We start from the raw sequence: 18813 nt of genomic DNA, 5'->3' as shown, positions 1-18813 counted from the left end.
TATATGCAATAGATTGTAATTCTATATTCTCATTTGTGAATGAAAGTGAACGCTGGAATCATTTATACTACTTTATATCGAACTAACTTGCAAAGCAAGTAACTATCCTTCTAACTAATTTTTACAAAAATAGCTAATTGAATTGCTAATATAATAACTATTTTCTACCTAGCTTGAATTAGCAAAATACAACATCCTCTTAATTCAAGTTCTCCAACCACTACAAGAAAATATGCGATTTGCTACGGCCAATTTCGTAGCTACTCCGTAGCTATTTCATTTTATGGGCAGGTCCAAAATGAAGAAAGGTTTTGTGTCTTTCAAATCTAATTTGGAGAAAGCTTTCAATAATGTTAATTGGGACTTCCTTCATTCTTGTCTCCAAGACTTTGGCTTCCAAGACATCACTATCAAGCTGATAATGCATTGTGTTTCCTCATCTACATTTTCTATCATTTGGAATGGCAACCCCGCTTTAAGCCCTTTCATGGTCTCAGGCAGGGGTGATCCGCTCTCTCCTTACTTGTTTATCCTCTGCATGGAGAAGCTATCTATTGCTATTAACAATGTTGATCATCATGGTAATTGGGAGCCTATCCAGCCTATCGATATCTCTAACACGAGGCCCAATTTATCTCACCTTCTTTTTGCATATGATGTTCTCTTGTTTTCCAAGGCTATAAACTCTCAACTTCGGTTTATCAAAGATTTGTTTGACCGTTTCAACAGGGTTTCTGGATTGAAGATCATTCTTTCCAAGTATAGAGCCTTTTATTCTTCAGGCACTCCCCAAGAAAAAATTAACAATCTAACTTCTATATCTGAAATCAGATGCACGACATCCCTGGATAAGTATTTGGGTTTTCCTATTCTCAAAGGCCGACATAAGAAAAATGACTTCAATTTCATCATTAAGAAAATGCAAACACTTGCGACTTGGAAGAATAGACTTCTCAAAAAATTAGGTAGATTGGCGATTGCTTCGTCTGTTTTGTCATCCATTCCTTCTTACTACATGCAGATTAATTATCTTCCCCAAATAATTTATGATAACATTGACAAAACAACCCACAACTTCATTTGGATGGACTCAAACTTAAAGATGGTTACAAATGGCACCCTAGCAGTGGTTCTTCCTCATTTTGGTTCACTAACTAGAGTGGTCTAGGCTACCTTGGATCTCTTGTCTCTTTCATTGACATCCATGACTTACACCTCACTGTAAAGGATGTTCTCAATAGCCCATCTCCTCACTCGGAAGATCTAGGCACTCATCTCCCTCGAGAAATTGTCGAGGCTGTTAACAACATTCAATTCCGCTTCAACAATTCTATTAAAGATGCATTTATTTGGTCCCAAAATAAGAATGGGGTATATTTAACCTAAAGTGGATACAATTGGATTCTTTCTCATGTTGAACTGGTCACAAATATTAATCTATCTCAACATTGGAAGCTAAATATTCCAGAAAAATATAAATTCCTTGTTTGGCTTGCTTGTCATGATGTTGTTCCTACTCTTTCTCATCTCCACCATAGAAATATGGCCTCTTTTGCTATTTGTCCTAGGTGTGGAAACCATGACGAAACTTTTTTCCATTGCATTCGGGACTGACTCAATATGTCGAGGTTTGGTATCATATTGGGTTCACTAATCAGATTAATTTCTTCTCTTCTTCTTGCACCTATGATTGGTTAAAATCAGAATTGATGAGTTCTAAGCCAAATTTCTTCACCACAGGCATTTGATCGTCTTGGAGACATCGTAATCTAGTCTGTCTGAACACGAGGTATGGTCTCTAAATAGGCTCTGTTTCAACATTCAAAGCTCGACAGAAGTCATTAAAAATGCTTTCTCTAACAATGGTGTTGCTTATTCCTCAGAGCATTTTATCAAGTGGAACTGTCCCAATCACTTTTTCACCATTCTCAACGTTGACAGGAGCTGTCTAGCAACACCGCATGGAGCTAGCTTTGGAGGTCTCATTAGAAATTATGCGGGTTTCTACCTTTCAGTTTCTCCGGGTTCATTCTTTCAGATGACATATTACTTGTTGAGCTCTCAGCTATCTACCATGGTTTATTGTTGGCTCGAGACATGGATACTCCTGATTTCATGTTTTATACAAATTCCCTTCTCTACTAAAATCTCATTACTGGTCCCGCCATGAAATACCACTTTTATGCTACTCTCATTCAAGACATAAATGATCTGTTATCCTCCAGCAACTCTTCTATCTTTCACACTCTGCGGTTGGGTAACCAATGCGCTGATCTTTTGGCTAAGTTAGGAGCTTCTTCAGATTCTGCGCTGGCTATCCACTTGTCTGCGCCTGAGGGAATGAGCGATTTGCTTAGATATGACACTTGGGGAACCTTTTTTTCGTAGGGATTATTTGTAGGCCTATTTAGGTTGTTTTCTTTTTTCTTTTGTTCCTGCCTTATTTCTTCGTTTCTTTGTTTTATCCCTTGTAACAAAAAATTAAAAATACCACAAATTTTTTTATACTTATATTGAAGGGTCATTCTAACTAATGCCCCAAAAAACACTAATTAAAGAAGTTAAAAATTAATTTTATATTGAAAACAACGATTTTAAAACTTTAATCAACCTTTTTTTTTTAAAAAAAATCTTTGTAACATATTATTTTAATATTTGTTTCTTTAATAAATGTCTTTTATCCGGTGGATTCTAGGGTGAGGGTTCAATTAAGTCCCTCACCGGTGTACCACTAAATTTAACCATTAGATTAATTACACTCATTAGTCATTACCACACCGGATCTAATCTCATCTCTTTACAATTTCTTTCTTTCTCTCTCCTTTCAACTTCTGCATCTATGCCATGAAACTATCTCCATCCTCAATTTCTACTTCAATTGCATCTTCACTCCTGATAATTTTTGTTTGATATTTGTATGGAAATTTTTTATTCAAAATTAAAAACTGGATTTGGGTATTGATGAATTTTGGAAAGAATGAAACGGGTTTTGAGAATCAAATGTTTTTTTACTCATTCTTGTACAGGATTAATAACATAGATCTATGTTTACCTAAGTTTGATATTATTTTGGTTTAAGATTGTTATTTCAAAAAACAATTCAAAGATTTCTGCACACAACAACATTTCTCACATCACTTCACGCCAGAGATTCATATGCTAATCAATTAATTTTTATTGGCATAGTTGTATAATCGTCAACATTTGGTCGATAAAATAGATTTGATCTTCCCTGGCCAATGGTGTAATGGAATTGGAAATTTAATTTTAAGTGGTTGGTGAATTGTATACCTCTATTCTACCTTTGGCCTTTGCTATTAAACCCAATAAAAAAACATAAAACATCAATAATCTTCATTCAATTTCATCATCGTATGTCCGATTTTCATTTAGACTGGTTATCATCACCGGTTGAGGAAAAAGGATGCAAATGAGAAAGAAATAGAGGTGGGATTGTGTGTGGAAAGGAATAAATGTTCTCATATGTTTTTCTTAAACAATCTTCACCATTGATTCAATCAAATCGTGTTTTTGTCGTGCTTCACCGGTGAGGGACTTAATTGAACCCTCACCCTAGAATCCACCCTTTTATCCACTATGTAACATTTTTCTATATTTAAAAGCTTAAAAAAATCCTTATTAAACAAAAGTTTTGGAAATACTATGAAGACTTTTTCATCATAAAATATCACTAAAAAATCCTTCCAAATCCCAATAGAATACATCCAATGGTAGTTAAGGAAACCACATCTAAAAGGTGGGTGATGCATGTTTGTTTACTTTAGTATTTTTTTTGTTTTGTTTTGACCAAGCATTTCAGTGCACTGCACGATGGTCACAAAAACACCAGGGAACGGACCCACTTAGCCAACAAAAATCCCTTAAAAAGATCCAATTCAATCTATAATAATTTCATCTAATTCATCCATTAATATATTTTCAATAGATGTATTACATCGATCCATCTATAATAATGTATTCTTTTTTATTTTTGACAAAAATGTATTCTCTTTTATTATTTACAAATAAAAAATTTATTCTCTATGTTGGGATTTTTTTCATTTTTTTTTCTTTTTCAGTTTGATCATATAATATTAACCGGTATTACTTATGCTAAAATCTATTTACAGTTAAAACTCTATAAATTAATAATGTCAGGACCGAAGAAATTTATTAATTTAGAGAGTTATTAATTTATCGATAAATTAATAATTATTAATTTAAAGAGTTTTTAAGTAATTATACTGTACATACCAAACAAAAAAACAAATTAGTCTATGCCTCTTAGAATTACGTTGCAGCGAACCTTGGGACTCAACGTAAATTAGTAACTACTGTGTTCATATACATTGGAAATCAATAATGACTTTTGAAGTACAGTAAATGTAAACAAGAGGAACAAATGTGTTCAATGTATTCTTAATATATTTTTTTTTCAGTTTCTATGAATTATTAATTTATGATTTTCTTGGGACCGAAAATTATAAAGGGATCTCCCAAAAAATTATTATCTTATTATTTTATCGAGTTTTTCAATTTTTTACATTGGCCCAAGTCGGGACCGGACAAATTTATTATTTTAGAGAGTTTATTAATTTACCGAGTATTAAATTAAAGAGTTTCTACTGTATTGGACTTTGGACTGATCTCCATTGTCTTTTTTTTTATGCGTGGTGGTCTAGTTCGAACCCGAGACCTTATATATATTATGCATTGTCCATACCAACTGAGCTAAACTCACAAGGATTGATCCTCATTGTCTTTATTGGGCTTATATATTATGAGGGCTTAAAAATTTATAAATAATTGTTTGGAATAGAATAGTTATAAAGTAGTGGAGGCAGCTGGTGGTGTCCGGCGGATGCCGGTGGTGGTACACGGAGGAGCTTTGGCGACCTCACGACGGAGGTTCTAAAACATCCCTCATAGCGTTTCGTGGTATAGTTCAAGTTTCCCTACAATGGTGTATTTTTATATTAACTTTTCGTTTTAGTCATTCTAAAATTTCCTTTAACTTTTTGTCCCTATAAAATTTTCAATCACTACTTTTGATCCCTATATTTAAGTAAATTTTTGTATTTTTAATGAAATTGTGCAGAAATATGTAAAATATTGTAAAAATCACTTAAAAAATAAAATAATCATATGTATGTATGCTATACACATATCACTATCAATGCTTAGAAGCATTTTCCATATAATTATGTATAGAAAACTCTTATCCTTTTTCCATTGACTAACTTTTAAATTGCATATTCGCCAGCAAACTTGGAATGGTTAAGAGACTCACTTCATAATAACAATAGGAAAATGCTATTTATCTAGAAAAATAACATCAAGAATTTTTCAAGACACATGTGGCAAGTTTTAATTGCATGATTTATTTGTCTACTTCCTATTTTTCAGCCACACCTCCTTGAATTGTGGCAAATAGTGCATTGTGATTGGTTGCTCTTTATTCTTGAATAATTCTTGATGTTTTTTTTCTAGAGATATAGCATTGTTCATAACAATAACGGTCGAGCATTTTTAAACTACTATAGTTTCTCAATCAAATTATTATTATTATAGTTATATACTCCTTCTTTTGCAAATTAATCGAGCAATTTGGTCTTTTCATACATATTAAAAAAAATGAGGTGGAAGATATTCAACTGAGAGTAATGAAATTAATATTAAAATTATAATTGAAAAAATTAATTAATATTACATTGAAAAGCGACATTTATTTTGAAATTTTATTTACAAATGGCTTAATTATTTTGAGACAGCTAGATTATTATTATTATTATTATTATTATTATTATTATTATTATTATTATTATTATTATTATTATTATTATTATTATTATTATTATTATTATTATTATTATTATTATTATTATTATTTCTAATCGTATTTCCCCAAAGATAACAATAATTATAGATTTTAAACCACTATATATATACATCCTAAGCCCCTTGCCTCGTTTCTTATCAACACACAAGACAAAAATGGTTAATCTATTATATGGTCTCTTTCTTTTCTCTCTCTCAATGCATTGTTTCGTTCCTTGCTTAGCTTCAGAAGCAAGTAACCATCAGTTATCCAATCAAACTTTTCTATCAGAAGAATTTCACATGTTGAAGAAAATAATGAGTCGTCTTCAACAGATCAACATGCCTGCTGTTAAGACTATTCAAGTATGTTAAAAATAAATCTTAAATCTTCTTTAAATCTTTAAGTCTAATGTATATGATTGTGTTTGTATAGTTATAATTTGTTTGAAAATAGAATTTTGTGAAGCAATATAACTTTCATATGCTTTTCCAAACACACTTAAATTAATGGTTGTGTTTGTTTTCATTTTCAGAGTCCGGATGGCGATATTATAGACTGTGTTCCGTCTCACAAACAACCAGCTTTTGATCATCTTCTATTGAAAGGACAAAAACCATTGGTATTTTTCGTCAATTGAATTAAGAAACATTCATATAAATATATTTTTTGAAACTAATTAAGCTATTATATTTCAACTTTGTAATTGTAATTTTTTATGCATATTTATATATAGGATCCTCAAGAAACACCAAGAGGCCATAACCAAACGGATATTTTGAGTGATAACTTTCAATTGTGGAGCTTATCCGGTGAATCATGTTCAGAAGGAACAATTCCAATTAGAAGAACAAAAAAAGAGGACATATTAAGAGCTAGCTCTATTAACACGTTTGGAAGAAAATTAAACCAAGTCGAAGTGGATACCACTAAATACAAACATGTGGTATGCAATCACAGGAATTCATATTTTTTTTTTCTTGATATTTTTTGTTTTCTGGTTTTTTCCTTCTTTTTTATTTTCATGCAAGTTATAATTTTTTTAAGGGATAAATGCCAAATATATATATATATATATATATATATATATATATATATAGAGAGAGAGAGAGAGAGAGAGAGAGAGAGAGAGAGAGAGAGAGAGAGAGAGAGAATTATAAATGAATGGAAGGAAAGCGAATAACAAGTTGCGCTTCTAATCCCATTTAGAGGGATTATGCTTTTATTGTACAAAATTTTGTTTGATGAAAGCATAATAAACTGTTTATATCTATGTCTTTTGAAAAAGAAAAAAGTTTTCAATTTTCTATCTTTCTTTAGTCATCATATTGAATGCTTTTTTTAAATTTAAAGTGATCATAAAAGTGTTGGGTAATCAAGTGTGGGTGATTATGTCCCACATCGACTAGGAATGGAGGAAACAAAGGATATATAAGAGAGGGAACCCATAAACCAATTGCCTTAAGGTTTTGGGTAAGAGTGTGGTGTTTAAGTCTCTTATGGTCCTGAACGTTTGGCCCATTGCCGCTCCCAGGGCTCCCCAGACTCCCCAACAGTGGTATCAGAGTCGTGGTTAGGCTTGGTGGGGAGCAGGAGCGGGATCCTAGTGTGGATCAGACTCCGTAATCAAGTGTGAGTGATTATGACCCACATTGACTAGGAATGGAGGAAACAAATGATATATAAGAGAGGGAACTCATAAAAATAAAAAATCAAGTGTGAGTGATTATGTCCCACATCGACTAGGAATGGAGGAAAAAAAATCAAGTGTGAGTGATTATGTCCCACATCGACTAGGAATGGAGGAAACAAATGATATATAAGAGAGGGAACTCATAAAAAATATAGGCTTGGTGGGGAGCGTTAGGCTTGGTGGGGAGCAGGAGCGGGATCCTAGTGTAGATCAGACTCCGTAATCAAGTGTGAGTGATTATGTCCCACATCGACTAGGAATGGAGGAAACAAATGATATATAAGAGAGGGAACCCATAAACTCATTGTGGTATCAGAGTCGTGGTTAGGCTTGGTGGGGAGCAGGAGCGGGATCCTAGTGTGGATCAGACTCCGTAATCAAGTGTGAGTGATTATGTCCCACATCGACTAGGAATGGAGGAAACAAATGATATATAAGAGAGGGAACTCATAAAAAATCAAGTGTGAGTGATTATGAAACAAATGATATATAAGAGAGGGAACTCATAAAAAATCAAGTGTGAGTGATTATGTCCCACATCGACTAGGAATGGAGGAAACAAATGATATATAAGAGAGGGAACTCATAAAAAATATAGGCTTGGTGGGGAGCGTTAGTGTAGACCAGACTCCGTAATCGAGTGATTATGTCCCACATCGACTAGGAATGGAGGATATATAAGAGAGGGAACCCATAAACTCATTGCTTGAAGGTTTTGGGCAAGAGTGTGGTGTTTAAGTCTCAGTGATATGGGTGATTCACACTTTAGGGGGGAGACTTAGGGGGGACTTAGGGGGGAGATTGTTCGGTAATCAAGTGTGAGTGATTATGTCCCACATCAACTAGGAATGGAAGAAACAAATGATATATAAGAGAGGGAACCCATAAACTCATTGCCTTATATAAGAGAGGGAACCCATAAACTCATTGCCTTATGGTTTTGCATAAGAGTGTGGTGTTTAAGTCTCTTATGGTCCTGGGGTCTGAACGTTTGACCCATTGCCGCTCCCGGGGCTCCCCGGACTCCCCAACAAAAAGTTCATGCTTAAACCAAAGACATTTCGATGACGTGACATGAATCTCTTTTAAATTGACAAATGCCTAATGTTCAAACATCAAATGCCTAATGTTCAAACTTGAATTTATGTACGCAATAACGCTAAAACTTTTAAAGAGAATTTACCATCCATTTGAGTCTCACAGAAATTGAGACTTTCACGGTTCGCTGTATGGACCCATATACTCGGTTTTAAAAAACTCATGAATCTCTTTTAAATTGACAAATGCCTAATGTTCAAACTTGAATTTATGTACGCAATAACGCTAAAACTTTTAAAGAGAATTTACCATCCATTTGAGTCTCACAGAACTTGAGACTTTCACGGTTCGCTGTATGGACCCATATACTCGGTTTTAAAAAAAAATATTATGTCAAAAAGAAAAATTGGTTGTTTCATCATGCACCTATACTATTGTCTTCTTATTACTCTACACTCCACAGCATTCATATGGGTCTGTTACTGGGGATCGGTACTATGGAGCAAAGGCTACAATAAATTTATGGTCCCCCTATGTGGAAGGTGAAAAAGAATTCAGCTTGTCTCAAATATGGCTCGTTACCGGTAGAAATGCCAACACCATTGAAGCTGGTTGGCAGGCATGTTAAATTAATTCCATATACATGGTTATTATTTCATCTCAATCAATTCATTTATTCATTCATTCATTCATTTCCATATGCATTGTTTTTTTTTATGTTTTTAATTTGTATATATTATCAATATACGTCAATAATCATGTTATCATTTCACTTTTGATGAACAACCTTATGCAAAATCCCATTTCAACACTATTTAATCTCACTATGCCCTTTGATATGTCAATATCTCAAATTTTCTTTCATGAATTACCTCACATCACATGCCCAAGTATTTCCAAAATGACTACAGCTTTCTCCATAGTCCAATCACATAGAGTTACCTTATGTTACTTATATAGATCAAATTTTTTTTTCCGAAGAAGCTAAACTATCACATCCAGATTGACACTGAGAAGAATCGAACTTGAGATCTTGAGGAGGAGCAAATATATAGATCAATTATATGAAAACAACTTGATTATATACCTCATACGCTTTACTTAAACAAGGTTTAACTCATGTATAAATTGTTACATAAGTAATTTAGCCAATAATTTTTGTATTTTAGCCAATAAAGCTAAGATCAAGTAATTTTTATGCAGGTGAGCCACCAGATCTACGGGGACTATCTACCTAGATTCTTTGTTTATTGGACGGTAAGTAATTTATGCCCTAACCTATACTGGATTATTTTTATGAGAAACAAAAGTGTAAAAAAAGTTGGTCCTTTCTTATAAGAAACATTAACTAATTTTAAAATGTATTAAATGTTAAATTTAACTTGTGTCCTTATTTATCATAGGAGAGAAATGTTAAGAGTAAGTAAATTAGTGAAATGAAGAGTAATTAATACAAAGTATTCATGAAAAAAAATTAAATTTATAGGAGTATTAAATCAAAATAATTATTTTCAAGTTGTTTATTTGGTCTTTAATCAAAAACAATTTTTTTATGTATTTGGTCTTGATGATTTAATATATATTGAAAGGAAAATGATACTAATAGTAGTAGTAGTAATTGCAGGCTGATGATTATAAACAAACTGGATGCTACAATTTACGTTGTCCAGGCTTTGTTCAAACTAGCAAAACATTTGTACTTGGAGGTGCACTCTCTCCAGTTTCAACGTATAATGGACGGCAACGTGCAATTACTTTATTAATCTATAAGGTAATTTTCTACTCAGATTAAAATGCGCGTAACCACTATTTTTCCATTTAGTTAACCAAATAAATTCTGAAAACATAGTTGTCACGCAATTAAATAAATGTGATCACACTGACCATATATTTGATTAACTGAAATTTTTCAGAGTGATACAAATGGGTGTACACATTAATGGTGTCTACCTATCATTGTTGTTTCTTTACCGTGACATTTAAGGTTATATTATTACCTTTTCTTTTGTGTAGGATAAAAAATATGGGAATTGGTGGCTTGAATTTGGATCTGGAAACATAATTGGATATTGGCCATCCTCTTTGTTCACAAGTTTAAAGGATAGTGCAACTAAAGTTCAATTTGGTGGAGAAGTGTATATAAGGTCAACTGGGACACACTCATCAACCCAAATGGGTAGTGGACATTTTGCAGATGAGGGTCCTTCAAAAGCTTCATATTTTAAGGATATTCAAGTTGTGAATTCTAATAACCAGTTGATTCCATTGTCAAATTTCAATGTGTATGCAATAGAACCAAATTGTTATAATATAATAAAAGGGATTAAAAAAGAGGGGAATTACTTTTACTATGGTGGACCGGGAAGGAATAGGAAATGTCCCTAATGGAATGATAAAGGTGAATATTTCTTTCGTATTTCTCGATCTTGCTAACCAGTTTTTCCTGAACAATGGTTAAAGAATTTATAAATAGGAACTTTGTCTTAAAAATACAAGTTGCTTTTGGTGATCAATGCACAACTTTTAATAAATATTTACTTGTTTTAATTATTTAACCAATGTCGTGACTCATGAGACACTATTTAACATTCTCCTTTTTTGATTAGTGATTTATTTTTTTGTTGAAATTAAACTTCTTCTTTACTTTTTTATTTGCAGGTGATCCATATTGTTGGTACCATTTCCATTTCGACTCTATGCAAAGAAGAAACAAAATTGACATACTTAAATGCTTTTCTTTCTATGCCGTTCACGGCAATTTGTTCCTTCTATCGTTTTTCTCTTACTTTGCTTATAATGATACTTGCAAAGAAGTCCATTCATGATACATTGAAAGTCAAATATTATGATCATAAAAAGAAATAACTCATACATCATATTCTATAATAATATCCTTGTGTTAAATTTTGATGTTGTTGTCAAATTGTACTTGTCTATGGAGTACTATGCAAACACGACAGCTGCTTGACATTTTTGAGTGTCTGCTTTAGTTGGACCATATCTTTTCCCACCTAACGAGGTTTTCATGTGTCTTATGCGGTTCGGATTTTAAAATTCAAACTGCATGAAAACCCCATAAAACCTGCAAAAATATATTGATATATTTCGCATTTTAGAATCTGAATAGGACACGCAAGACACTCATAAGATGTGAAAAGTAATGACGCCCTTTAATTAATTGTTTTCTTCTCAATTCAAGATATATTTATGCTCTCAAGTCTATTAGAAAAATCTATAAAAAATGTTTAAGCTTAAAAACTGCAACTGAAGTTGAGGCTTTACAATACTTGAATAAATTTCTTGCTATTCGGATTTGTTAGCGTAGCGAAGCTTGCTTGTAACTTATGCAATGAAGTTTTAAAGAGAAATTGAGAGAGAAAAGAGATATATGCAATGGATTGTAATTATATATATTCTCATTAGTGAATGGAAGTGAACGTTAGAATAATTATACTACATATGGAACTAACTTGCAAAGCAAGTAACTATCCTTCTAACTAATTTCCACAAAAATAGCTAATTGAATTGCTAACAGAATAACTATTTTCTAACTATCTTGAATTAACAAAATACAACATCATGCTTTTCAATTTGACAAATTTGTCAATCTTAACAACTTTGGTAAAGACATTTGCAAGTTGTTTTTCAGTTTGTGAATGTACCACTTTACTTGCTCTATGTTAAAGTGAAACCTTACTTATATTGTTTGCTTCTCGCACCACTAGATTCTTAGCCAAATCAATAGCACTATAGCAGATTTGTCATCTATTAACAATACCATAGGCGTGCAAACTTCAATTGGTAAATCCTTTAACACATAATCTAACCAAATTGCTTGAAATGCTTTAAGTGATTATACTCTTTATGGTGGCATATGCTAGTTCCTTTGAACTATGACCGTCTGTAACATTCCAGACGACTTTAAGCATTGTCGACTGACCCTACCAACCAACACGAGTTTTTTTAGCGTGTTTTGTTCTCACTCGAATGCTTATCAGGAAACTTCCCAGTAGATCACCCATCCAAAGACTACTCCAAGTCAAGCACGCTTAACTGTCAAACTTGACACAAAGGAGCCTCAAAATTTGAATAAAAAGGGGAAAAAAGATTGTACCTACAGACAAAATTCCGTCACTAAATGTCATTTTTCTGTAGGTATAAATCAAGAAATCAACTATTTAATTGTCAATTATACATTGTATGTAAATGTCTATTTGTCTGTGGGTAAAAGTCATGTTTGAACTATTGCTTGTGTATTTAACTAGAACGTAGATGTTTGTCACTCTAAGTGGTGTTGAATTTTTTTTCAATACATTTTAAATTTAAATTGTCAAGATTACAATGGGCCCGCATTGTCAGAGACGGCCTTTCATTGTTATAATTTTTTTTGTGTCGGTATAGTTTATTTATGTTTTTTAAGTGTTTTTTTTTTTGGTAGAAAAGAGGTTTATGTTTTTTAAGTTAATCTTTAGTATATCTAAAGAAATATTACAAAGTTTTTACCAAAAATAGAAAGAAATATGATAGCGCAAGACTGATCTTAATTTTCATTCCACTTTTAACATTATTTGCAGCATTATCATTAAATTATGAACGGCAAAAGATGTTTCAACATTTCACAACACCGTTTCTTTGATGTAATCGATATTTCATTGACTAGCAATTTATCTGTCTGATTGTTGAAGTAAGACTAGAGAGGTTCAATTCAATGGAGTTCTTTATGATTAAAGTCGACCATCATTTAAGCTATACTTTCACGACAATAGAATTATTTTTTTTTCTATGTGGAAAATTGCACAGTATAAATTAAAAAATTATAATTAAACATATAATTTTATAATATGTAATTGTTGTTTTCAAATAAAATAGTTTACTAATTTTAGTTTTCTTAACCTATACACTTTATATTTGAATTTTTGTTCCAAAGAGGTTCAATCCAATGGAGTAGCTAGTCTGTATACCTTCTGTATTAAAAATTTACATTTTCAGCAAATTACAATTAAAGCCAGCAATCATATGAGCTATACTTTCAAGACAAGAGAAAGAGTTTTTACATTATGTGTAAATTATAATACTCCCTCCGTTTCAAAATGAGTGTCGCTTTAAAATTTGTTTCAAAATGAATGTCACTTTCGGTTTTCAATGCAATAATAACTTTTTCTTTTCAATTGTACCTTTCAATTAATACTATGTTACACTACTTCCAAAGTATTATTTTTTCTTTAATGAAAAACAAACCAATAGTTGATTAGGATAATTTGGTAAAATTGCTATGACATTTGACTACTTTATTCCATTCCTTAATCTGTGTGCAATTGGCTAAAGCGACACTCATTTTGAAACGGAAGGAGTATAACAAGTTAAAAATATAAATTTATCTTAAAACTTGTGCATTTTATAGTACATAATTTCGTAATAATTAATTGTTGTCTTCAATAAAAAAAAAAATCAATTTTAGTTGTCTTAATCTATAAGATATTGCATAAGATTGAGAGCTAAAAAATCAATTCAAACCTTCGTTTCACACTCAAACAAGTCTGCCGGTACAAGCAAAGTATGGTTGAATAATGTGGCAAGTGATCTTAGACTTTAATTTGGCAACCTAACATTTAATATCTCCACCGCCTGCCACACATAATATCCATATCATATCCTATAAATAGTAAGTCATATGGCTCCAACATTTAAAGCATTAATCAAATTACATTATACACAACCATGTCAACAACATTAATCAAAATTACAAGCCTTAGCCTTATGATATGGCTTTTCATGGCCACAAAAACATTAGCACAATCTGAAAATCAACCAGTTCTTGACACAAAAGGCCATCCTCTTGAGCGTGGCAAAGAGTATTACATAAAACCAGCTATAACCGATAGTGGAGGCCGTTTCACTTTAATAAATAGAAACGGTTCATGCCCTTTATATGTAGGTCAAGAAAATACAGATCTTGGAAAAGGGTTACCTGTTATTTTCACTCCTTTTGCTAAAGAAGATAAAGTTATTAAGGATAGTAGGGATTTTAAGGTGAAATTTTCAGCTTCTTCAATTTGTGTACAATCCACTGAATGGAAATTAGGTGATAGGGATACTAAGAGTGGAAGAAGGGTTATTATTGCTGGAAGTGATGGTAGTTATTTTAGAATTGTGAAGGCTGAATTTGAAGGTATTTATAATATTAGGTTTTGTCCCACGGATACATGTTCCTTTTGTAGATTTAATTGTGGTTTTGTTGGTGGTTTACGTGAGAATGGGAAGATTTTATTGGCTTTGGATGGTAGTGTTCTCCCAGTTGTGTTTGTGAGAGCATAATGAATGTATTTGTAAGGTAAGATCTACACCATAAACCAATACATGAAAATTTCCTAAAACATCAATGATGACGTGGCTCATCATATATGTAGAAGCTAGTGTATGTCTTTATTCTCATGATGAAATTGTGACCTAATTGGTACATGTTTGATAAAAACAAGAAGGGAAAATGTACAAGTTATGTTTTTCTCTTGCTATGTTTTACAAACCGACACTAATTAGACAAATGTTTGATACGTTAGAATAAGAAGGATCATCAACTTCTATTGATAAGGTCAATATTAGGCATCGTTGGAGTTTTGAATAATTTTTAAGTACTTTATTTACATTGGATGTAGATCTTGCTTGTGTTTGTAGTTCTATTTAAGTTTGTGTTTGTAATGTATACTTGTAGCTTTGTTCTTGTAACAGTTGGTTAATAATTGGAGCCACTCATGCTAATAAGTTGGAGGATAGAAAAAGCATGTGACTTTTCTTTCTCTTAAAGTATAAAATTAAGCTCCAAAATGTGTGTAAATCACTAGTTTTACTATTTTTGTAAGCAAAAATACTTCTGTTCACTACTGCATAAAATAACCCTAGCAATATTGGTTATTTATGTATTCGTAAAATAAAAAAAGTTTGGTTATTTGTGTAAATTTTTTGATTAAGTTTATACCAACATTATAGTAACAAACACCTCAGAGACAAAAACCACAATTACAAACTGGTGTAACCTATGCAAAGAGACGATATAGGCCACCAATAATGAAAATCAAAAGAGAAACCCGGTTTAGGCGTCTTTAACCACCATAAAAAATGAAGCTTAATATATATATATATATATATATATATATATATATATATATATATAATTATAGTTTGTGTTATGCATAATATCTATTAAAATTATTTCATATATAGACATCACATTTTAAATGCATGACTGGTAATTCGAAAGCCTTATTCCCCACTTATTTACCTTTGGGGTGAATTTCTAGTCACTAAACTACTTGACAAATTATTATTATTATTATTATTATTATTATTATTATTATTATTATTATTATTATCATCATCATCATCATCATCATCATCATCATCATCATCATTAGTCAAATTCGCAATGTGTGTGTGTGTGTGTGTGTGTGTATATATATATATATATATATATATATATATATATATTATGTTTACTCTATTTTTTTTAAGAAGCAAAAATGGTATATATATATTCACACAAGCAGAGACGCCTCTCTAGCACAAGGCGTACCAAAAGAGGACGCTCAAAATACAGAGTATCTGTTAATCAAATATCCAATCAAGCAGTAAGCCGATAGCCGATAGCAATATCTTAAGTTTGGGGTGGGGTAACACTAGAACACATTTGTCAGGGACGATTTAGAACAAAAAAAATACAGGGACAAAAACCAAAAATACGCGAACTTACAGGCACAATTTACATATTTAAGCCAAACTAGTCGAGATACCCGTGCTACAGCACGGGTAGCGCGGCTTCGCCGCGCTGTATGGCCGCGGCTCCGCTGCTTGTCGTGTCTCGGCTGCGCTTGACATAATGATTTTTTTTTTATGTCTATGGTGAAAATATGTAAAATATTTAAAGCATAATAATGTATATATTGATCGGTAGTAATGAAAAATTATAAAATAATTAAATTTTAATATGAACAAATATATATTAAATTTTAGTATCGACGATATTAAAAAAGCTAATAAATAAAAATAATCATAGTTTTTATTTACTAATATGTTTTAGTGTAAAAAATACTAATAAGCATCCCGTGAAAAATCATAATTAATGTATTATATAATATTGTTATTGTAAAATATATTTCATAAATAAACATATGCTAACATATTCCCGTAAAAAAAAATACAGTCAGATGTATTTTTGTTAATATATAGTTCATACACTCATATATATTTTATCGATATATATAGTTCTCATTAGATTTCAGAAATAAGAATATACTAATGTATTCCCGTAAAACAAACATATACTCATATATATTTTTATTAATATGTAGTTCATACACCCACATATACTTTATTAATATATTAATAAAACTTAGGCAGTCGCGGTGTTTAAATAGAGATATTAAAAAATACTAATTTTTTTCAAAGATTAAAAAATACTAATTAAAACTGATCACTCGTTTCTTTCAAAAAAAAACTGATCTCTCGTTATAGTAACTAAAATGGGTCCCATGTTACAATTGTACACTCCAACGGGTTTTTTATTAATACATTTTTAAAAAAAAACAACAGAAAAAATTAAAGTATGATTAATCATAGTATATTATAATTTTTTTGTTTTGTTTTAGTATTGACGATATTAAAAAAAAAATGAAAATACATTTCACAAATAAGCATATACTAACATATTCCCTTATAAAAACATATAGTGAGATATATTTTTATTAATATATAGTCCATACTAACATAAATATTTATCAATATATAGTTCCCATTAGATTTCAGAAATAAGAATATACTAATATATTCCCGTAAAACAAACATATACTCACATATATATTTTTATTAATATATAGTTCATACACCCACATATATTTTTTGAATATATTAATAAAACTTAGGCAGTCGCGATGTTTAAATAGAGATATTAAAAAAGTACTAATTAAAACCAATCACTCGTTGTAGTTATTAAAATGGGTCCCGTGTTACAATTGTACACTCTAGTGATTTTTTTAGTGATACATTTTGTAACACCCATACCAGACGTATCTAGAAAGTCTAGCACGTGCGTTTAATTTAGTACTGGATACATTAAAATATACAACAATAAAAGTTTCGAATGAATATTTATACAACAAATTGCGTTCGTACACACATTAACAAAAACATCTCATCCAACATTGAAAATTACATCCTTGACATCCTTGGCATCTTGTAGCGATACGAGCACGCATTGTTGATACATCCATCCGGCTTCAAGCTTGCATACCAACTTGCTTATCTGAAACAAATAAGGATTGGGATGAGACATAATGTCTCAGTGAGTTCCCCTAAATCCTAGGTTATAGGCAACCTCAAGGGGAAACCTACGGTCACCACATGTCTACATTACAACCTAACGGTTGATTATACGTGTGTGGGGACTTGCATACTTAGACGGTGGTGCATACTAGAGCCGTCATAATCATATCTCACATATTATAGGCTTCTCATCCTATACATGTCATGGCGGTCGAAAGGGAACCTAGAACCGCATTGCCAAGAATACGATCTACGTATCAAGGCCTAAACATATCATAATCATGGCACGATTCTAAACCGGACGATTAGGGGAAACCTAAGATCGTCATCGGTATCATGTTCTTTACTTGTTCTATACATAACTTGAACTTGTCTTAAGGCATCACATGCTCTCATACTTAACTTAATCATACGTGCTTTCATTCGTGAACATAATCATAATCATAATCATAATCATAATCATAATCATAATCATACATAAACGTATCTAAGTTCATTCAATTATGTTAGCGTTGAACAAACAATTATAATCTGGATTCATTTTACAGACAGTCCCGGGTGGAGTAACCCCGAGATCAATCCCATACATGACCGATGTACGTACATCGGACTCCCTCGGTGTCGTGCGGGTCCCTTGCGGCTTAAACCGTTCCCCTTAGGTCGAGAACCTCCCGTATCCCCCTAGCGTGGATAACAAGAGACACGAGCACCTACGTCTTGCTTATTTCAGTGACATGCGGGTCCCTTACGGCTTGAATCGTTCCCCTTAGATCGAGAACCTCTTGTATCCCCCTGATGTGGATAGCAAGAGACATGCCACCTACTTATTAGTCATGGTCTTGTAGTATACATAAATTAAACATATACATACTTGCTTGCTTATTACCTCGGACCCTTGAATCGATCCAATTAACGGTAAACTTATACTTGTTCATAACATGGTGGAGAGAAT

The 18813-nt window shown here is 32.0% G+C and overlaps 1 protein-coding gene and 1 pseudogene across 3 annotated transcripts; both read left to right on the top strand.

Moving 5' to 3' along the window:
- Window positions 1-5981: 5981 nt before the first annotated feature.
- LOC146949375 (protein neprosin-like) lies at window positions 5982-11472 on the top strand. Of its 2 annotated transcripts, XM_085745415.1 has the most exons (8): window positions 5982-6183; window positions 6354-6440; window positions 6555-6764; window positions 9013-9168; window positions 9753-9806; window positions 10174-10320; window positions 10563-10947; window positions 11208-11472. In XM_085745415.1, exons 1-7 carry the CDS (start codon window positions 5995-5997, stop codon window positions 10932-10934), a joined length of 1215 nt encoding a protein of 404 aa, XP_085601541.1. In that variant the 5' UTR covers window positions 5982-5994; the 3' UTR covers window positions 10935-10947; window positions 11208-11472. The 2 variants fall into 2 exon arrangements, with proteins under 2 accessions (XP_085601541.1, XP_085601542.1); XM_085745416.1 differs by lacking the exon at window positions 9013-9168 and having other exon boundaries at window positions 5996-6183.
- Window positions 11473-14225: 2753 nt separating this feature from the next.
- Window positions 14226-15412, top strand: LOC146949374 (kunitz type trypsin inhibitor 106 pseudogene; annotated as a pseudogene). Its single transcript, XR_015027239.1, has one exon. The product of XR_015027239.1 is annotated as a kunitz type trypsin inhibitor 106 pseudogene (transcript).
- The last annotated feature ends 3401 nt before the right edge of the window (window positions 15413-18813 follow it).

This window comes from Medicago sativa, chromosome 2, assembly GCF_051527215.1.
Source record: "Medicago sativa cultivar Bolivia chromosome 2, Bolivia_mono, whole genome shotgun sequence".
Classification (NCBI taxonomy): domain Eukaryota; kingdom Viridiplantae; phylum Streptophyta; class Magnoliopsida; order Fabales; family Fabaceae; genus Medicago; species Medicago sativa.
Note: the sequence above shows the minus strand (reverse complement) of the source record. Positions and strands in the feature narration are given on the sequence as shown.

What these genes read in the sequence shown, in the direction of transcription:
- LOC146949375 (XM_085745415.1), top strand. Translation starts at nt 5,995, where the DNA reads ATGGTTAATCTATTATATGGTCTCTTTCTTTTCTCTCTCTCAATGCAT. An exon ending in CTGCTGTTAAGACTATTCAA is followed by an intron (nt 6,184 to 6,353) that starts GTATGTTAAAAA and finishes TTTCATTTTCAG; the next exon opens with AGTCCGGATGGCGATATTAT. An exon ending in CCACTAAATACAAACATGTG is followed by an intron (nt 6,765 to 9,012) that starts GTATGCAATCAC and finishes TACACTCCACAG; the next exon opens with CATTCATATGGGTCTGTTAC.